The sequence below is a fragment of the Vombatus ursinus genome, unplaced genomic scaffold, assembly GCF_900497805.2.
Source record: "Vombatus ursinus unplaced genomic scaffold, bare-nosed wombat genome assembly UNPS02014831.1, whole genome shotgun sequence".
In the NCBI taxonomy this organism is placed as follows: Eukaryota; Metazoa; Chordata; class Mammalia; order Diprotodontia; family Vombatidae; genus Vombatus; species Vombatus ursinus.
In genome coordinates, this window is record NW_020954609.1 from 1,732,843 (window position 1) to 1,751,673 (window position 18,831).

At 40.4% G+C, this 18,831-nt stretch overlaps 1 protein-coding gene across 2 annotated transcripts in view; it reads right to left on the reverse strand.

Annotated features, from left to right (window-relative positions):
• Positions 1-18,831, reverse strand: part of F8 (coagulation factor VIII) — a 103,364-nt gene that overhangs the window by 51,583 nt on the left and 32,950 nt on the right. Inside the window, exons 10-11 of one of the 2 annotated variants that reach the window (XM_027838931.1) lie at positions 9,619-9,833; positions 3,904-4,054 (exon numbers count right to left, since the gene is read on the reverse strand). In XM_027838931.1, coding sequence (XP_027694732.1) covers positions 3,904-4,054; positions 9,619-9,833 — 366 coding nt within the window. Of the gene's footprint in view, positions 1-3,903; positions 4,055-4,097; positions 4,102-9,618; positions 9,834-18,831 lie in introns of those variants that run through there. The other variant, XM_027838933.1, reaches the window with a different exon arrangement.

Here is an 18,831-nt window from a genome sequence, read left to right on the forward strand (position 1 = left end):
TATTGACTATGAGGGCTATTCCATTTCTTCTAAGGGATTCTTGCCCACAGTGGTATATGAAGTGATCACCTGAATTAAGTTTACCCATTCCCATCCATTCACATTCACTGACACCCAAGATGTTGATTTTTCATCTTTCCATCTCTTGTTTGACAACATCCAGCTTACGTTGGTTCATGGATCTTACATTCCAGGTTCCTATGTAATATTGATCTTTAAAGCATCAGACTTCCCTTTCATCAGCAGACGTCCACAGCTGAGCTTCCTTTTGGCTTTGGCCCAGCCACTTCATTTGTACTGGAGCTACTTGTGGTTGTCCTCTACTCTTCCCCAGTAGCATACTGGACACCTTCTGACCTGAGGGGATCATCTTCCAATGTCATCTCTTTCATCATTTTAATATAGTTCATGGGGTTTTCTTGGCAAAGATACTGGAGTGGTTTGCCATTTTCTTCTCCAGTGGATGGTAGGAAAATTCAGAAGAAGGGTGGATTTCAGGGAAAAGATTATGAATTCTATTTTGGACATATTGAATTTGAGAAGTATACTGGACATCTGGTTCAAAATGTCCACTAGACAGTTGTTGCCGCAGGCCTGGGCTCAGAAGAAAATCCAGGGCTAGAAACATAGATCTGGGAGTCAGCTGCATAGAGATGATAACTGAACCCATGGGAACCATGAGGCAATCAGCAGAGAGAATATAGAGAGAAAAGGGCCCAAGATAGAGCCTTAGGATAGCCTTATCTGACCACAATCTTTTGGCTTTCCACCTCTCCCTCTGCCTTCCCTTACCAAATTCTATTCTTTGTCCATACTGTGAACTCCAATCCCTCAACCCTTCAATTCTCTACCAGGTTATTTTCTCGTACTAGCTACTCCCTCCTCTCTTCTTCTTTAAACCTAAGCCTAACTCTTGGTGAACCAGTTCAACTCTAGACCATTCTCCCATCCTGAGTCCCTTACCATTTTACCAATTTCACCCTGCCAAGCTTCCTTGGATCACTCTCACCATCTTCCATCTTCATTCCTACATACATGCTTCTGAACAAAGGTGGAGAAAAACATGAAACTGACTGGGTGCACTATAATTTTATGTTATATAACCTCAACTGGGCCCTCACTGATGCCACACAATCCCACTCTCCACAGAAGCTTTTCCAAACTTTTTCATCCTTTCTCAAATTTCCCATGGCTTCTCTTTCCCCTTCTCTCTCAGCTGAGAACCCTGCCTCATATTTTATCAAAAAAAAATTGAGGTCATTTGCCATTAGCTCCCTCTTCTCTCCTCTTCCTTATCTCATATCACTTGGATGTCTTCTGCTGCAATCTCTTCCTTCACATCTATCTCACACAAAGAGGTGGCCCTTCTCCTTGCAAAGGAAACTCCCACTCTATTCTCTCTCCTCCAACAGTTTGCCCCTGTCTTCCTGACTCTATCATGTATCTTCAATTTCTCCTTGTCTACTGGTTCCTTCCCTACTGACTACAAACACGCCCATGTCTACTCAAAAAATCTTCACTTCATCTTTCCATCCCTGATAACTATTATCCCATATCTGTTCTGCCCTTTGTGGCTAAACTGCTCAAAAAGGCTGTCTACAATAGGTGCCTCTACTTCCTCTCCTGTCACTCTCTTCTTAACCCCTTACAATCTATCTTCTGACCTCATCATTCCACAAAAACGTCTTTCTCCAAAGTTACCAATGATCTCTTAATTGCCAAATCCAATGGTTTTTTCTCTTCATTTTCCTCAATCTCTCTGCAGCCTTTGACACTGCTGATCACCCTCTTCTCCTTGATACTCTCTTCTCTCTAGGTTTTCAGGACGTCTCTCTCTCGGCTCTCTTCCTACCTATTGAACCACTTCTCAGTCTCCTTTGCTGAATCCTCCTTCAGATCATACCAGCTAACTGTGGGTGTCCCCCAGGGTTCTGGGGCCTTCTCTTGTCCATCTATACTACTTTACTTGGTAATCCCATCAGCTCCCATGGATTTAATTATCATCTCTTTATTGGTAATTCTCTTATTTTTTTTGGAGGCAATTGGGTTAAGTTACTTGTCCAGGGTCACACAATTAGTAAGTGTCTGAGGCCAGATTTGAACTCAGGTCCTCCTGACATCAGGCCTGGTGCTCTATCCATTACACCACCTAGCATTTATAGGTAATTCTCAAATCTATCTATCTTTCCCTAACCTCTCTGCTGACCTCCAATCTTGCATCTCCAACTACTTTTCAGACATCTTGAACTGGTTGTCCAGTAGACATTAAGACATCTAATCTTAAACTCAACATGTCTAAAACTAAACTGATTATTTCTTTCCCTAAATCCTCCCACAACTTCGCTAACACTGTTGAGGGCAACCTCATCTTCCCATCCCTCAAGCTCACAACCTAGGTGTTATCCTCAACTTTTTACTATTTTTCACCCCCACATATCCAATCTGTTGCTAAGGACTGTCTATCTCACCTTTGGGATATATCTATAATGTGCCCACTTCTCTCCTTTAATACTGCCACAACCCTGGTGTTGGCCTTCTTCACCTCATAATTAGACTACTACAATAGTCTGTTGATGGGTCTGTGTGCCCCAAGTCTTTCCCCACTCCAGTCTATTCTTCATTTAGCTGCCAAGATGATTTTCCTAAGGTGGCGGTCTGACCATGTCACCCCACTTCTCAATCAACTCCAGTGGCTCCCTATCACCTCTAGGGAGCAAATACAAAATGCTCTGCATGTCATTCAAAGTCCTTCATAACCTAGCCACTTCCTACCTTTCAAGTCTTCTTACACCTCACTACTCAACATGCACTTATTCCTCCAACAAGACACATCTCTTGGCTCCAGGCATTTTCACTGGCTATGTCTCATATCTGGAATGCTCTCCTTCCTCATCTCAGCCCAATAGCTTCCCTAGCTTCCTTTTAAGTCCTAACTAAAATCCCATCTTCTAAAGGAAAGCTTTCCCAATCCCTCTTAATTCTAGTGCCTCCCACCTTTTAATTGTTTCCTATTTATCCTATACATAGTTTGTACATAATTGTTTGCTTGTTGTCTCTGTCATTAGATTGTGAACTCCCTTCGGGCAGGAATTGCCTTTTGCCTCTTTTTTTTCATCCCCAGTGCTTAACAGGGTTCCTGGCACATGATACATACTTAGTAAATGTTTATGGACTGACCAACTGACTTTACCCATGGTTAGGGAGTGGATCATGGATGAAGATTCAACAGAGATCGATAAGGAATACTAAGATAAACAGGAGGAGAACCAAATGAGAACAGTGTCATAAAAACCTAGTGAGAAGAGAGTATTGAGGAGTACAGAGTGGTCCACAGTGCCAAATGTTGTAGGGAGGTCAAGAAGGACAAGAATTGAGAAAGGCCAGTGGACTTAGCAATTGATGAATCATTGGTAACTTTGGCCAGAGGAGTTTCAGTTGAGTGATGAGGTTGGAAGCCAGAGTGCAAGTAGGTTGAGAGATATTAAGAAGAAAGAGAGAGTATAGGAGATGAGTATATACAGCTTTTTTAAAAAGAACATTGGCTGTAAAAGAGAAGAGAGATATAGATTGAGGGGATGGTAGGGCCAAGTGAGAGCTTTTTAAGGTTGAGAAAGACTGATACGATTGTAGTCAGTAGAGAGAGAAAGATAAAAGATGGTGGAGACAATCTTTCAGAGATTAGAGGAGATGGAATGAAGGGGTTGACCTTGATGAGAAGAAAGGTCACCTTTTCCTTTGATACGACAAGAAATAAGGAGAGAGTAAGAGATGAGGAAGAGGGGCTTTGGTGCTGCCTCTCAACACTAAGATCCAAGGTCAGATCCTTTGCATAGAGACAACATTCCTTTCCCTTCACTGCCACCTCACAAATTCCTGCTAGATGCTAATCTCAGCGGTGCTTACTGTACATGACATTGGAGGCATAGAACTGGGGATCCTGGGGGTGCATTTCAGCTGCATCCAAGCTGAGCCACTGCATGTTTTCTGGCAAGTACCAGCTGCGGTTCTCATCAAAGATGGAGAAGAGGAGCACATTTCTCTTGTCTGACATCATCTAAAGAAACCAAAATAAGAACATTTTTAAAAATTTCAACAACCTGATTTCCTGGGTGTGGGCCATTTTCCCACCAATGCATATCCCTATTCCCCTGTAACTTAGTAGATGGTTTTTGAGATTGTCCATGGCCAAAAATGTCATCACCCTTAATCCAAGCTGGCAATAAGCCTCTCCAAACTGGAGCTGATCTTCACATATAGTCAGCCCATCACCAGGCCCATATTATACTTCTCCAAATCACAGACTCTCAGGGTTGGAAAGGACTTCAGAAACCCTTTAGTCTGACATGTAATCAAAAACGAGTCCCCTCAATCACAGACATGACAAGTGGTCTTCCAACCTCTTCTTGAAGAGCTCTGATGAGCGGTATAATAACTTCTTTTGTTTTTGGACAGCTCTAATGGTGCGGACCTCTTTCCTCACATTTAGTCTTTATTGACTTGATTCTGTCTTCTACTTCCTGTTCCTGTTTCTACCGTCTGGATCCAAGCAGAACAAGTCTTGATCTTCTTTCACATGCATCCCTTGAAGCACTTGAACAGAGCTCCGATGTCCTCCCAAGTCTTCTCTTTGCCAGGTTTGACACCTCTAGCTCTTTTAATCAATCTTCTTGAGCCCTAATTTTGGGGATTTTCATCATCCCACTTGATTTTCTGTGCACAATCTCCAGCTTATCATTGTTCTTCATAAAATGTAGTACTTAGAACTCAACCCCAATACTCTCAACCCCGATACTCCAGAAGCATCTTGAACAGAGTAGCAGACGAGTTCTCTCTAACTTCTCATTTTTGTTACTTTGTCTCTTTTAATACAGTCTAACATCATCCTAGTTCTTTTGGCAGCTTTATCACCCTGCTGACTCCTGTTGCGCTTGAAGTCTGCTAAAACCCCCAGATCTTCTTCAGACCACCTGCTGCCTGGCTATGCCTCCCTTGTCTTATACTTGTGAAGTTGATTCTTTGAACCCACTCATAAGGCTTTACATTTATCACAATTGACTTCCATCTTTTTTGTTTGTTTCATCCCAACATTCCATTCCCTATCATTTGATGCATTATAACAATCCTAGCCTTGGATCAATCATCTGCAAATTTGATGAATGAATGAAAAAGTGTTCACTAAGCACCTACTGTGTGCCAACCACTGGGGAGACAGACACAAAAAACAAAGCCAGTTCCTGAACTTAAGAAGCTTACATTCTTTTTTTTTTAAATTTTTTTTTTAGAAGCTTACATTCTAATGGGAGAGACAACATACACAGAGAGGAGTGGTGGCAAGGGAGAGGCACTTGGGTCCTTAAAGTTTGATGGCTAATGAGTATGAAACTAGTGCAGTAGATTGACACACCCTATCATGGAATAATATTGTGTTCCTGGTTTCATCCTTCCTGATGAGGGGATGGGGGGGAAGAGAGGAAGGGTCCTCACACAAGAGGAACAAGTAGTGGTCTATGCCTCCTTCACCCTACAACCACCACACTGGTGCAAGTCCTCTTTCTCCTAGACCACTACAGTAGCTTCCTCATTGAATTTCCTACCTCATATCTCTCCCCATTCCAGTCCATACTCTACTCAGCTACCAAAATGACCATCCTAAAGCACAGATGTGAATACACCAACCTCTGTGCCTCCCTCTTCCCCAGTTAGTAAACTCCAGTGGCTCCTTATTCCCTCCAAGATCCAATCTAAAGTCCTCTATTTTAGTATTTAAAGCCCTTCACAATGTGGGCCCTCCCTTGGTTTCCAGTCTCCTCATGCAATACTTTGTTCTGCTCCTCTGGGTCCACTCCCATTTCAGTGCCTTTGTACTAGCTCCCTCCTGTGGCTACAATGTTCTCCCTCCTTTTGGTTTCCCTAGATTCCTTCAATTCTCAGCTCAAATCAAATCTGCAAGAAGGCAAGTGATTGTAAGGAATAAGTGAAGGTTCGATTGTAACACAACACGGTCTTGGGGTGTAGTCTTTTAGAATTCTTTAACTCTTGCCAAGAACAGGTGCACATACAGGATCCAAACCTAAACAGATTGTTTGGCCAATGTTATTCATGCACCTAAGTCCTGATAAATTTATCAATGAAGAAACAATTAGATGACAGTTCTGAAAAAAAAATTCTGAGAAATAGTTGTATTTGATGTGAGTTATCTTTGTTGTTGTTGTTCAGCAGTTTTCAGTTATGTCCGACTCTTCATGACCCCATTTGGGGTTTTCTTGGCAAAAATACTAGACTGACTTGCCATTTCCTTCTGCAGCTCATTTTACAGATGAGAAAACTGAGACCAACAGAGGTTAAGTGCCCAGGGTCACATACTAGTAAATGTCTGAGGCCATATTAGAACTCAGGTCTTCCTGACTCCAGGCCCAGCACTCCATTCACTGCACCACCTAGATGCCCATTATTTTTAGATACCTCTGAAAGTTACTCTTGTTACCTGTATAAAAAAGAGTGCTGTTACTGATCTCTCTTATAGTTTCTAGCAGACTGCCTATATGCATATACTTTAGATGTTGCTAATTTTCCTCTTTTCAATACGTTCCCTATTATTTCAAAGATTGTCTCCATATGGGTTCATTTCAACCTAACAATTTGGCATGGTCAGCAAAATTCTTGGGTGCTGGAGGAACAGTGATTAAATGTCCAGTGAGTATTTGTGGCTACTTTCTGGCAGATTAGAGACCCCAACTTTCTAAAAAAAAATTTTTTAAGTCTCCCTGCTAGGTCTCTACTCATTGACTCAGGAAGTAAAGATGTATGAGAAAATTGGAGATTGGGTATTGGAAATTGGAAAATGTTTCTCAAGAGATCCTGCCTGTCTTCACTAGCTAAAATGGTAGAAAAATAAGGAAATATTGGGTATGTTACAAGCAGATATCTATCTCTCTCAGAGGGTTATCTCTCTGTCATGTCTGGCATGGTTATACTTATAAAACGCCAAATTTGCAGTTGCCAGAGGAGGGTTCATTTGAAGAAGACAAGCTAGTTTATCTAAGGGGATTTTTAGAAACCCCACATCCAAAGCAAATGGATTATTGGTATCTTTTGAATGAGTCTTGCCTCCAATAAACATAAGAATGATTTAGGGATCAGCCCAGCAGAACATATAGCCAGCGGGCAGGTATGCTGTGCAGGCCTACCCTAAGGGAACTTTGCAAAGTCAGTTTTGCTGAGGGATTTGCATAAAGCAGGCCTGCACAATATACCACCTGTGGGCGGCTTTGGCGGGCCACAAGTGGCCTGCAGGCCATATGTTATGCAGGCCTATAAAATTTAGTCAGAAAGGAAAAAAATGAAAGAAAATGGAAGAAGAGGTGAGACCATTAAAAGCTCACTCACTCTCTTGGTGCACTCAGATAGTACTTGTCATTGAAAATCGTGGTTTTAGCTTTTGGTTTTTGCTTTTACCTAATTTGCCTGTTAATCTGTTGGGAAAAAACCTGCCATGTAAATTATGGACCATCATATTCTGTATCCCAGAGATGGTGTTTTTAGAACTCTGGGAGAAGGGTCATCTGATTTTTCATAGGTAGCTAGGTGGCACAGTGGATAGAGCACTGGGCCTGGAGTCAGGAAGACCCCTAGTTCAAATTCAGTCTCAGAGACTTACTAACTGTGTAACCTTGGGCAAGTCACCTCACCTCTGTTTGCCTCAGATTCCTCATCTATAAAATGGAGTTAACAATAGCCCCTACCTCCCAGCGTTGTTGTGAGGTTCAAGTGAGATTGTATGTACCTGGCCCACAGTAAATACTATATAAATATTAGCTACTTGATATCAATGGGCCTTCAGGTTTAGGAGGGGGATCGGGGAAACTGACAGTTTCATCTCATGATGGAAAAGTACCCTGAGTTAAAAGAAACTGATCTGGTTAGGGGTCCACTCTAGTAATGGTATTATCTTGATGAGAGGAATTAAACCAATTATGATTAATTATTATGAGGATAAGCCCTGGCTGTGTGTTAAGCAATATCCTTTGTCTCAAGCTCAAATTGAAAGAATACAACCAGTAATAGAGAAACAAGGAGTGATCAAAAAGGGGCAGATGCCATTTAATACACCTATCTTGTTGGTAAGAAAAGGTAGACAAATGTGACGAAGGTTGGCATATATTCACTTTGTACAAGATCAAAAAGTTGTAAATAAATTTGGTATTCCTGTGACTCCTGTTGTTCCCAATACTGTTATTATGCTAACTTCTGTGGTTCTTTTCAGTAATCAATCTTTGAAGGCCATTGTATCCACTCCAGTATTAGGTCAACCCAATTTGAATGAACTTTTCCATTGATTTTGCCACAAGAAAGAAGAAGCAACAAGTGAAGTTCTCACTCAAAAATTAGGGCCAGATACCAACCCATAGCTTATTTCTCAGTTCACTTGGATCTTATTGCCCTCAGGATGTCAAGATGTCCATCAGCAGTGGCTTCAGCTGCTATTACAGTGGAGAAAATAAAGGCCCTAATCTTAGAATGTTTGACCTATTTGCACATTTTCTATGCAGTAACAACATTGCAAGTCCATAAGATTCAACATCTTGTTATAAGATGTCAGACTACTCATGAACAAGGCAGGAAGAGTGGGAGCTGACTTCCTGTTACTCCATTTTCCATCCCCAGATCAGCACAGTCATGTAGCCATGGAAAGAAGAGAGCAGGAGAGTACTCCAGCTCAATAGAGATGTCCCGCAGTAGCTGAAACACCTACAAATGGAAAGGACAGAAGAAGCAGGGATCCCAGCTCAGCAGAGACACCCAAATGAAACAAAGATGGCCAGCCATGGAAAGATTAGGACAGAAGAGGAACCTAGCTTTGCAAAGATGCTCAAAAGCAGAAAGGGCATTGAAGCAAGGAAAAAAGGGACTCAAGGAAAGCAGAGATACCCATAGACGTAGGTAAGCCCAGCAGTGGGGAAAAAGAGGAGAGGACCCCAGGTCAGCAGTGATGCCCAACAGTAGCACAGCCACCCGACCATGGAAAGAACAGAATAGAGGAGGATCTCAGCTCAGCAGAAAAGACATCCAGCAGTAGAATTAACACACCAAGAGAGAACCTCAGCTCTATGTCTAGAAGTAGTAGAGATGCCCAGAAGTAGAATGAACAGAAGTGGAGCTCACCTCAGCAAAGAAAGTGGCTCACCTAATGACATCACCAGATGACATCAGTCTCTCTAGAGTTAGAAGTATGAGTTGTTCTAGACACACATACACACATATACATATATACATATATATGTGTGTATATATATGTAATTTGTATGTGTTCCCTACATGTAGGCCTTATCACACATGTTCTCTGCATTTGTACCTTGCTTGTCTAATGATATGGTAACCAGTAGGGTTGTATGTTCCTCTATATGGGCAAAATCTTTTTTGTCCTTTATTTAGCCATTTTCTTTAATTAAATGTCTTTTCTTTGAACTACTGTATTCTCCAGTTGACCAGTAAAAGAAACACACTGAAGGGGCTCCTGAGTGATGATATTTCCTTGGCTCCTAACCGTCCCTACAATTTGTAGCTTCCATCAGAGCAGTCCTCTGAGTAGTGCCCATGTGAGGAAAGGGAAAGACGTACCTGATTTCCTCTTTGATCCACAGTTTCTTTATGGCATATGAGGAGGGGCCCAATGAGGCCCGAAGCCAGGTCTCGTTCTGCATTGACAGAGCTGGAGTAGTACCTAGTCAGGCATCTGGGATCTGCATGAGTTGGCCCATCCTCCAAAGTTACTTCCCATTTATATTTGAATGTCTGGCCTGGCATGATCGGCACTTCCTTGACATCTTTCACACCTACCCGCAGCCAAGGCAAAAAACAGAAATAGCTTTAGGAGATTTTAACAACTACACATGGAAATTCCAGTTTATGATCTAGAACAAGATGTGGCCAAGCAATTACTCAATATACACATAAAAACCTCCTCTCTCTCTCTCTCTCATACACACACACACACACACACACACACACACACACATTCACAGAGTCCTCTAGTCAGAAAGATGAGTTGGGGGAAGTGGCACCAAAAAGTAGGAACAGCAGCAAGCAGTACAGCTGAGTTCCCCTTCCCCCCTAAAGAATTCCTCCAAATAGATTTAGAGAATGCACCAGATTGAATCCTGATGCAGAAATCCAAGGAAAAATCACAGTGACTCATTTTTACAGTCCAGGTTGGCAAATACAGACAGAAACATCTGAGGACACTGGAGCCAGGTTCTGGCCAGGAATGCGCAGTGTATAATACCTGTGACCAAGGGCAAGACCTGTCCCAAACTCATACTGTAACAGATTGTATGAACAGGTGCCATCTGGCAGCTTTGTTGCCCACTACCCAGTTCCACGTCATAGATCCAGGGCACACTGAAAAGGGAAATTGTACCCAGAGCAAAATGAGCAAATTAAAAAAAATATCACCATAAAAATCTATTATGATGACAGGTACTCTCAGGACATAAACCCAGAAGAAAAGAATGACTCCCAAATAGCTTCAACTAAAGCCTCAAAGAAAAACACAGTTTGGGCACAAATTCAACTAGAATTCCTAAAAGAGATGAAGTAAGCATTTTTTTAAAGAGTTTTAAGATATTTTTATCTATGAAATTAGAGTGCTTGAAGGGGAAAATGGAAAAGAAACGAGAGCTATGGAAGAAAGAATTGGAAAGGGAACTAACAGTTTGGCACAAGACGTACAAAATTTTGCCCAAGAAACAAACTCCTTGAAACTTAGAATGAATGAAATAGAAGCCAATAACTCCATGAGACATCAAGAAACATTAGAACAAAGTCAAAAAGCTGAAAAAAAAATTGAAGAAAAGGTAAGGTAGATGATATCCCAAACAAAGTGACCTGGAAAATAGATCAAGGAAAAAAAAAGAAAAGAAAATAGATTAAGGAGATGGCAGAGTGAGAGGAAGCATTAGTGTCTAGCTCTGCCCCTACACCTCCTCAACAAAGATCGAGAGAACGTACCAGACTGAATTTTGATCAGGACAACAAAAAAGAAGCCGTCATTTGTCTAGCCCAGGGCCACTTGGAGAGATGGGTAGAGAGGTCTGCATACACTGAGGTTGAGATCTGCCCAGAAGTGTGCGGCAGCAACAGCAATGGTGGTGGCAATTGTGGAAACTGAGAGAGGGCCAAGTCAGGGAAAGATCCCAGGGGATCCCTGAGCAAACCCTAGGTGCAGAAATGAGGACATCTGGCAGCTCTGTCACCAACTACCCAGTGCTAAGTCACAAATCCAGGGCAAAGAGGAGTGATTGTGACCTTCAGCCCTAGAAACAAGTTCTGTGCAAACAGTAGCTGTGTGGCTCTAATCCCTGGAGCACAGCTCAGTTTCCAAGACCAAAGAGCAGCCAGAAGTTCAGTCACTTTGGACCTGCAAAACCTCCCAGAGGGCTGACAGTAGCTGAATAAAGCAATAGTCTGCTGAAACTCCCAACCAGAAACTCACTGTTAGACCAAAACCTGGATCTGGAACTTGCAGATCTCCAACCAACAGAGCAATGAACAGACATCCCCAAGGGTCACAGGCTGGAGCAACTGACGCAACTGAAGGATGTAAAAGGACAGAAGTTCAGGCCAGATATCCTTCCCCCCCCCCCCACATCATCTCCCACCCCAAGAAGTGTGCAGAACCCAGCACTAGCATAAGTCCAAAATCAAGAAGTAAGCTGGAAGAATGAACAAACAAACAAAAAAGAATTCCACCATAAAGAGTTATTTTGATGACAAGGAAGCTCAAGACACAAAACCAAAAGGCAAGAATGAATCTAAACTATATATAATCAAAGCTTCAAAGAAAAATGCAGCTTGGACATAAGTCCAACCAGAATTTCTGGAAGAGTTAAAGCAAGACTTTTTTTTAATGCTAAAAAAAATTGTTTTAAAAAACAAATGAGAGTAGTAGAGGAAAGAATGGGAAAAGAAACAAGATCAAAGGAAGAAAAGAGAATTAGCAGCTTGGAACAAGAAGTACAAAACTGTACCAAAGAAAATAATTTTCTGAAAAGTAGAATAGGCCAAAAAGAAGCTCCATGAAAATCAAGAAATACTAAAACAAAGTCAAAAGACTTAGAAAACAGAAGAAAATGTGAAAGATAAGAAAAAAACTGACTTGGAAAATAGATCGAGGAAAGAATCAATAAAATATATATACCATTAGCTAATGGCTTGATTATTAAGAAAAAGAAGAAAACCAAACTACCAATATAAAAAATGAAGAAGGTAAATTAACAACCAACGAAGAAGAAATAAAAACAATTATTAGGAACTATTTCACCTAACCATATATCAATAAAACTGACAATCTAAATGAAATGGATGAATATTTACAAAAATATAAGTTGCCCAGTTTCATAGAACAGGAAATAATATTTAAATAACCCTATCTTAGAAAAGAAATTGCACAAGTCATAAATTAACTCCAAAAGAAAAAACTCTAAGACCAAACAGATTTACAAGTGAATTCTACCAAATATTTAAAGAATGATTAATTCAATGCTACATAAACTTGAATAAGTAGGTAAAGAAGAGATCCTACTAAATTCCTTCTATAACACAAATAAGATCCCTAAACCAGGGAGAGTCAAAACAGAGAAGGAAAACTATGCACCAACTTCTCTAATGAATATTGATGCAAAAATTTTAAATAAATATTAACAAGGAGACTACAGCGATATATCACAAAGATCAAACGCTATGACCAGGCAGGATTTATATCAGGATTGCAGGGCTGGTTCAATATTACGAAAACTATAAGCATATTTGGCTGTATTAATTAAAAAAAACAATAAAATTCATGTGATTATTTCAATAGATACAGAAAAAGCTTTTGACAAAATACAATACCCATTTCCGTCTAAATAAAAAATGCAAGAAAGCATAGGAATAAATGGAGCATTCTTTCAAATGATAACAAGTAGCTATCTAAAACCAAGAGCAAGCATTATTTGCAATGAGGATAAGCTAAAAGCATTTAGTAAGATCAAAGTTGAAGCAGGAATGTACATTATCACCACTACTATTCAATATCATATTAGAAAATGCTAGCTATGACAATAAAAAAAGAAAAATAAATTGAAGGAATAAGTATAGGCAATGAGGAAATAAAACTATCATTTTTTTGTACAGGTAACATGATGATTTACCTAGAGAATCCTAAAGAATCAACTGATAAACTAGTTGAAGCAATTAACAACTTAAACAAAGTTTCAGGATATAAAATAAATCCACACAAACCATTAGCATTTCTGCATATTACCAACAAAGTCCATCAAGAAGAGATAGAAATAGAAATTCCATTTAAAATAACCATGAACAGTATAAAATATTTAGGAGTCTACCTATCAAGACACACACAAGAACAATCCAAACACAATTATAAGACAGTCTTCACAGAAAAAATGCAGATCTTATTTAGACTGGAGAAATAATAATTGCTCATGGGTAGCCCAAGTCCAGTATCATAAAAATGATAATACTACCTAAATTAATTTACTTATTCAGTTCCATAACAAACTACCAAGTAATTATTTTATAGAGTTAGAAAAAATAACAATTCATATGGAAGAACAAAAGAAATCAATGGAAAAAAAAAAGAAGGGACAGAGGGGAGCCTAGCAATACCATATCCCAAACTATATTACAAAGCTGTAATCATCAAAACAGTTTGGTAATGGGTAAGAAATAGAAAGGTTAATCAGTAGATGAGGCACAGAATATACAGAAGCAAATGAGCACTGTAATCCAGTGTTCAATAAACCCAAAGATCCCAGCTATTGGGACTAGGTAGTGTAGTGGATAGAGCACCAGGTCTGGAGTTAGGAAGACCTGAGTTCACATCTGACTTCAGACACTTACTAGCTGTGTGACCCTGGGCAAGTCATTTAATTTCTGTTTGCCTCCATTTCTTCAGATGTAAAATGGTGATAATAATAGCCCTTATCTCCCAGGGTTGTTTTGAGGATCAAATGAGATAATAATTGTAAAGTGCTTCTTAAAATGTTAGCTATTATTATTATTAAAAAAAAAACAATTGTTGGGAAAACTGAAAAGTAATCTGGCAGAAACTAGGTACAGAGTAACATCTCATGCCATACACCAAGATAAGCTCAAAATAGGTACATGATTTAGACAGAAAGGGTGACATCATAAGCAAATTACTACAACATGAAAGAAATTACCTGTCAGATTTATGGATGGGGCAGAGTCCGTAGTTAAATAAGAGATAGAGAAGTTCAGAAGACATAAAATGAATAATTTTGATTACATAAAATTAAAAAGCTTTTGCACAAACAAAATCAATGCAGCTAAAATTAGAAGAAAAGCAGAAAAGTGTGGGGGGAATCTTTGGGGCAAGTTTTTTCTGATAATGGTCTTATTTCTAAGATATATATGGAACTGAGTCAGATTTATAAGAATAAGAGTCATTTCCTAATGTGAAAATAGGTGCACTAATGTACTACTGTTTAAGCTGTGAATTAGTCCAGCCAGTCTGGAAAGCAATTTGGAACTATGCTCAAAAAGCTATTAAACTTTACATACCTTTTGACCCAGTGATACTGCTATTGGGTCTCTACCCCTAAAGAGATCAAAGAAAGAGGAAAAGGACCTACATATACAAAAATATTTATAGCAGCTCTTTTTATGGTGGCAGAGAATTGGAAACTGAGGAGATGCCCATCAATTGGGAAATGACTGAAATAAGTTATGGTTTATGAATATGATAGAACACTACTGTGCCATAAAAAATGATGAAAAACATGAGAAAACTTATATGAACCAATGCAAAGTGAAGTAAGCAAAACCAAAAGAACAACATATAGAGTAACAACAATATTGTAATGATAACAACTTTGAAAGACTATGATTAACTGATCAATACAATGACCAACCATAATTCCAAAGGACTCACAATGAAACAGACTATCCACTTTCAGAAAGGGAACTGATGGACTCAGAAGCAGATTGAGACATATTTTTCTTTCTTTTTCTTTATTCTTTATTGGAGCGGGGGGGGGGGGAACATGGCTAATGCTGAAATTTGTTTTGCCTGACTATAATTTTTTTTATTAATTTATTTTTAGTTTTCAACAATCACTTCCACACATTTTTGATTTTTAAATTTTTCTCCCCCTCCCTCCCCAAGATGGTATGCAATCTGATATAGGCTCTACATATACCTTCCTATTAAACATTTTCACATTCTGACTATAATGTTTGTAATGGGTTTTGTTTCTCTTGCCTTCTCAATGGATTGGGGAGTGGAGGGAGAAGGGACAGAATTTAGAAATTAAAATAAAATTTAATTTAAAAAAACAGATCAAGGAGAAAAAAAATTAAGAATTATCAGACTAATCCAAATTCCATGACCAAAAATATCCTAGACATCATATTTCAAGAAATCTTAAAAGAAAACTGCCAAGATCTCTTAGAATTAGAAGACAAAGAGGAGATGGAAAGTCAGTCAGTTAATCAATAAGCATTTAATAAACACCTATAACGGTCCACTGGGCAGATAGAGCACCGAGCCTGGAGTCAGGAAGACTCATCTTCCTGAGTTCAAATCTAGCCCCAGGCACTTACTAGCTGTGTGAATCTGGACAAGTCACTTAACCCTATTTGCCTCAATTTCCTCATTTGTAAAATGAGCTGGAGAAGGAAATAACAAACCACCCCAGTATCTCTGCCAAGAAAACCCTACAATGGGGTCACAAAGAGTTGTATACGATTGAAAAATGACTGAACAACAACAACAAAAGTTATGTTCCAGGCACTGTGCTAAGTGCTGAGGACACAAAAAGAGGTAAAAGACAATCTTAGACCTCAAGTAGCTCACAGTCTAATGGGGGAGACAATGAGCAAACAAATACGTACAATCTATATATAGGGTAAATGGGAAAAAATTAACAGAGGAAAGGCACCTGAATTAAGAAGGGTTGGGGAAAGCTTCCTAAAGAAGATGGGATTTTATCTGGGACCTGAAGGAAGCCAAGAGACAGAGATGAGAAGGGAGAGTGTTCTAGACATAGGAGACAGACAGAGAAAATACCCAGAGTCAAGAGATGAAGTATCTCATCCACAGAACAGCCAGGAGGCCAGTGTCACTAGAACAAAGAGTATATGGTGGGAAATGAGGTATAAGAAGACTGAAAGGTGTGGATGAGACTAGGTTATGAAGGGATTTTAACATCAAACAGAGTATTTTGGATATGATCCTGGAGGTGACAGGGAGCCACTGGAGTGTATGTGTGAGTGTGTGTGTGTGTGTGTGTGTGTCGGGGTGGGGTAGGGGTGACTTGGTCTGACTATCACTTTAGGAAAATCACTTTGGCAGCCAAATGGAGGATGGACTGGAGTGAGGAGAGACTTGAGGCAGGCAGACCCACCAGCAGGCTATTACAATAATCCAAGTGTGAGGTGATGAAGGCCTGTACCAAGGTGGGGACAGTGTCAGAGGACAGAAGGGAGAGAGGTTACAAAGGGAAATGGAGAGGCCTTGGCAAAAGACTGGATATGGGAAGGTGAGAGATAGTAAGAAGTTAAGCATGACACCTAGGTTTCCAGCCAAGGGCACTGGGAAGAAGATGGTGAACTCAATTGTAATAGAGAAGTCTGGAAGTAGAGAGAGAAGATGTGTAATTGAAGGTCAGCAGAGAAGTTAGGGCAGGAAAGGTAGATTTGAGAATCATCAGCAGAGAGATGATCATTAAATCCATTGAAGCTGATGAAATCACCAAGTGAAGAAATATAAAGGATGAAGAGAAGAGGGCCCAAGACAGATCCCTGGGGGACACCAATGGTTAAAGAACATGATCTGGATGAGGATTCAGCAAAGGAGACTGAAAAGAATTGGTGTGAAATGAGGAGGAGAACCTGGAAAGAATTGCATCCCAAAAATCTAGAGAGAAGAGAGTATCAAAGTGGAGAAAGTGATCAACAGTATGAAAAGCTGCAGAGAGGTCAAGGAGAATGAGGACTGAAAAAAGGCCATTGGATTGGCAACTCAGAAATCATTGGTAACTTTTGAGAGAGCAGTTTCCATTGAATTATGAGGTCAAAAGTTCAATTGTAGGGGAGTTAAAAAAAGAGTGAGAGGGGGCAGATAGGTGGCACAGTGGAAAGAGCACCGGCCCTGAAGTTAGGAGTACCTGAGTTCAAATCCGGCCTCAGACCAAACGCTTGACACTTACTAGCTGTGTGACCCTGGGCAAATCACTTAACCCCAATTGTCCAAAGGAAAAAAAAAAAGAGTGAGAGGAGAGAAAGTGGAGGCCCTATGTCTATAGGATGATAGCGGGGAATGTATCAAGTGAATGTTTTTTAAGAATGGGAGAGACATGGGCAAGACATAGGCATGTTCACAGGCAATAGAGAAAAGCCAGTAGACAAGGGAAGACTGAAGATAAGTGATAGAGACGGGATAACAGAAGAGACAATCTGATGGATTGGATGTTAGGATGGAATGGGATCACTTGAGCAGGTTAGTCTTGGTAAGAAGTAGGGCAACCCTTTTGTGTGGTGGATGGTGGGAGTGATCTAAGGCTTAGCAGGATGTAATCAACAATATAATAAGGAGGCCAGAGAATTAAGAGAAGAGTACAGTGTAGAGTTGAACTGATTCACCAAGGGGTCAAGATAGGGAAAAGAAGTGAGTATAATGAGTACAAAGATGATGGTCTAGGAGAGAACTGAGGAGTTGAGGGATTGAAGGTCATGGTGTGGATAAAGAATAGGGTTTGGTAAGGGAAGGTAGAAAGAGAAGTGGAAAACCAATAGATTATGGTCAGATAACTTCTTGAACATGGAAGTGGTGCATTTGTGGGTGATGGCAAGATCAAAAGTATGACCATCTTTGTATGTGGCTGAGGTGGGGTGAAGGACAAGCTCATGAGAAGTGAATAGGTTGGGGAACTGAGTGCTTAGGGTGTTTGAAGGAGAGACAATATGTATGTTGAAGTCTATTAGTATGAGGGCAGGAGTTGGAGAGGAGAGAAAGACTGTGAGCCAGATACTAACTTATTGAGGAAGGAAGGAGAGTGACCTGGAGGTCCCTAGGCAACAGCTACCAGGATTTTGATTGGGTGGAAGTTGTGAATTGTATGAACTTCAAAGAAAGAGAGGTTACTGAATGACAGAAATAAGAGAGAACCTGGAAGTGGCAATGGGGAGCAGGGAGTATTTCAACTTCTCTGCCTTGACCAGTGAGCCAATGGAATGAGTTGAAGGTACAGCCAGTACTGGAAAGAGTAGCCGGGAACACTGTGTCATCAGGGGTAAGTCAGGCCTTGGTGATTGCTTAAAGATGGAAGGAGTGGAAGAGGAAAAGATTTAAGATGAAAGCAAGTTTGTTGCCTATGGAACAGGCATTCCAGAGGGCACAGTAGAAGGGGTGGATGGTGTTGGTTGGGACTTTGGGGTTGGAAGGTTGCAGGGAATGGGAATAAGAATCAAGTGGGGATGAGGAATGGAATTTGGCTAATGTCCTACAGACATTCAGAATCACTGGGTGGGTGACTTTCTGACTTTCTCCAAGACATTGCTAGGACAAGGACAGAAGGGCAACACCCAAGCTGTCCAGGGTGGGAGGTAAATGACAAAGGGATGTAAAAGAGCTGCCTCCCTTCCTACTTCTGAAAAGCACATAGATCTAAAGTGAGGAAAGATGTCTAAAGCTTCACCCCTCTCCTCCAACTCCCCAAAGGTGAGTGAAATCAGGGAGCCAAATAGAGTCAAATAAACCTATTTCCATGCCACAAACTTGCTGCATATATTATTTCATATTCCATCTAG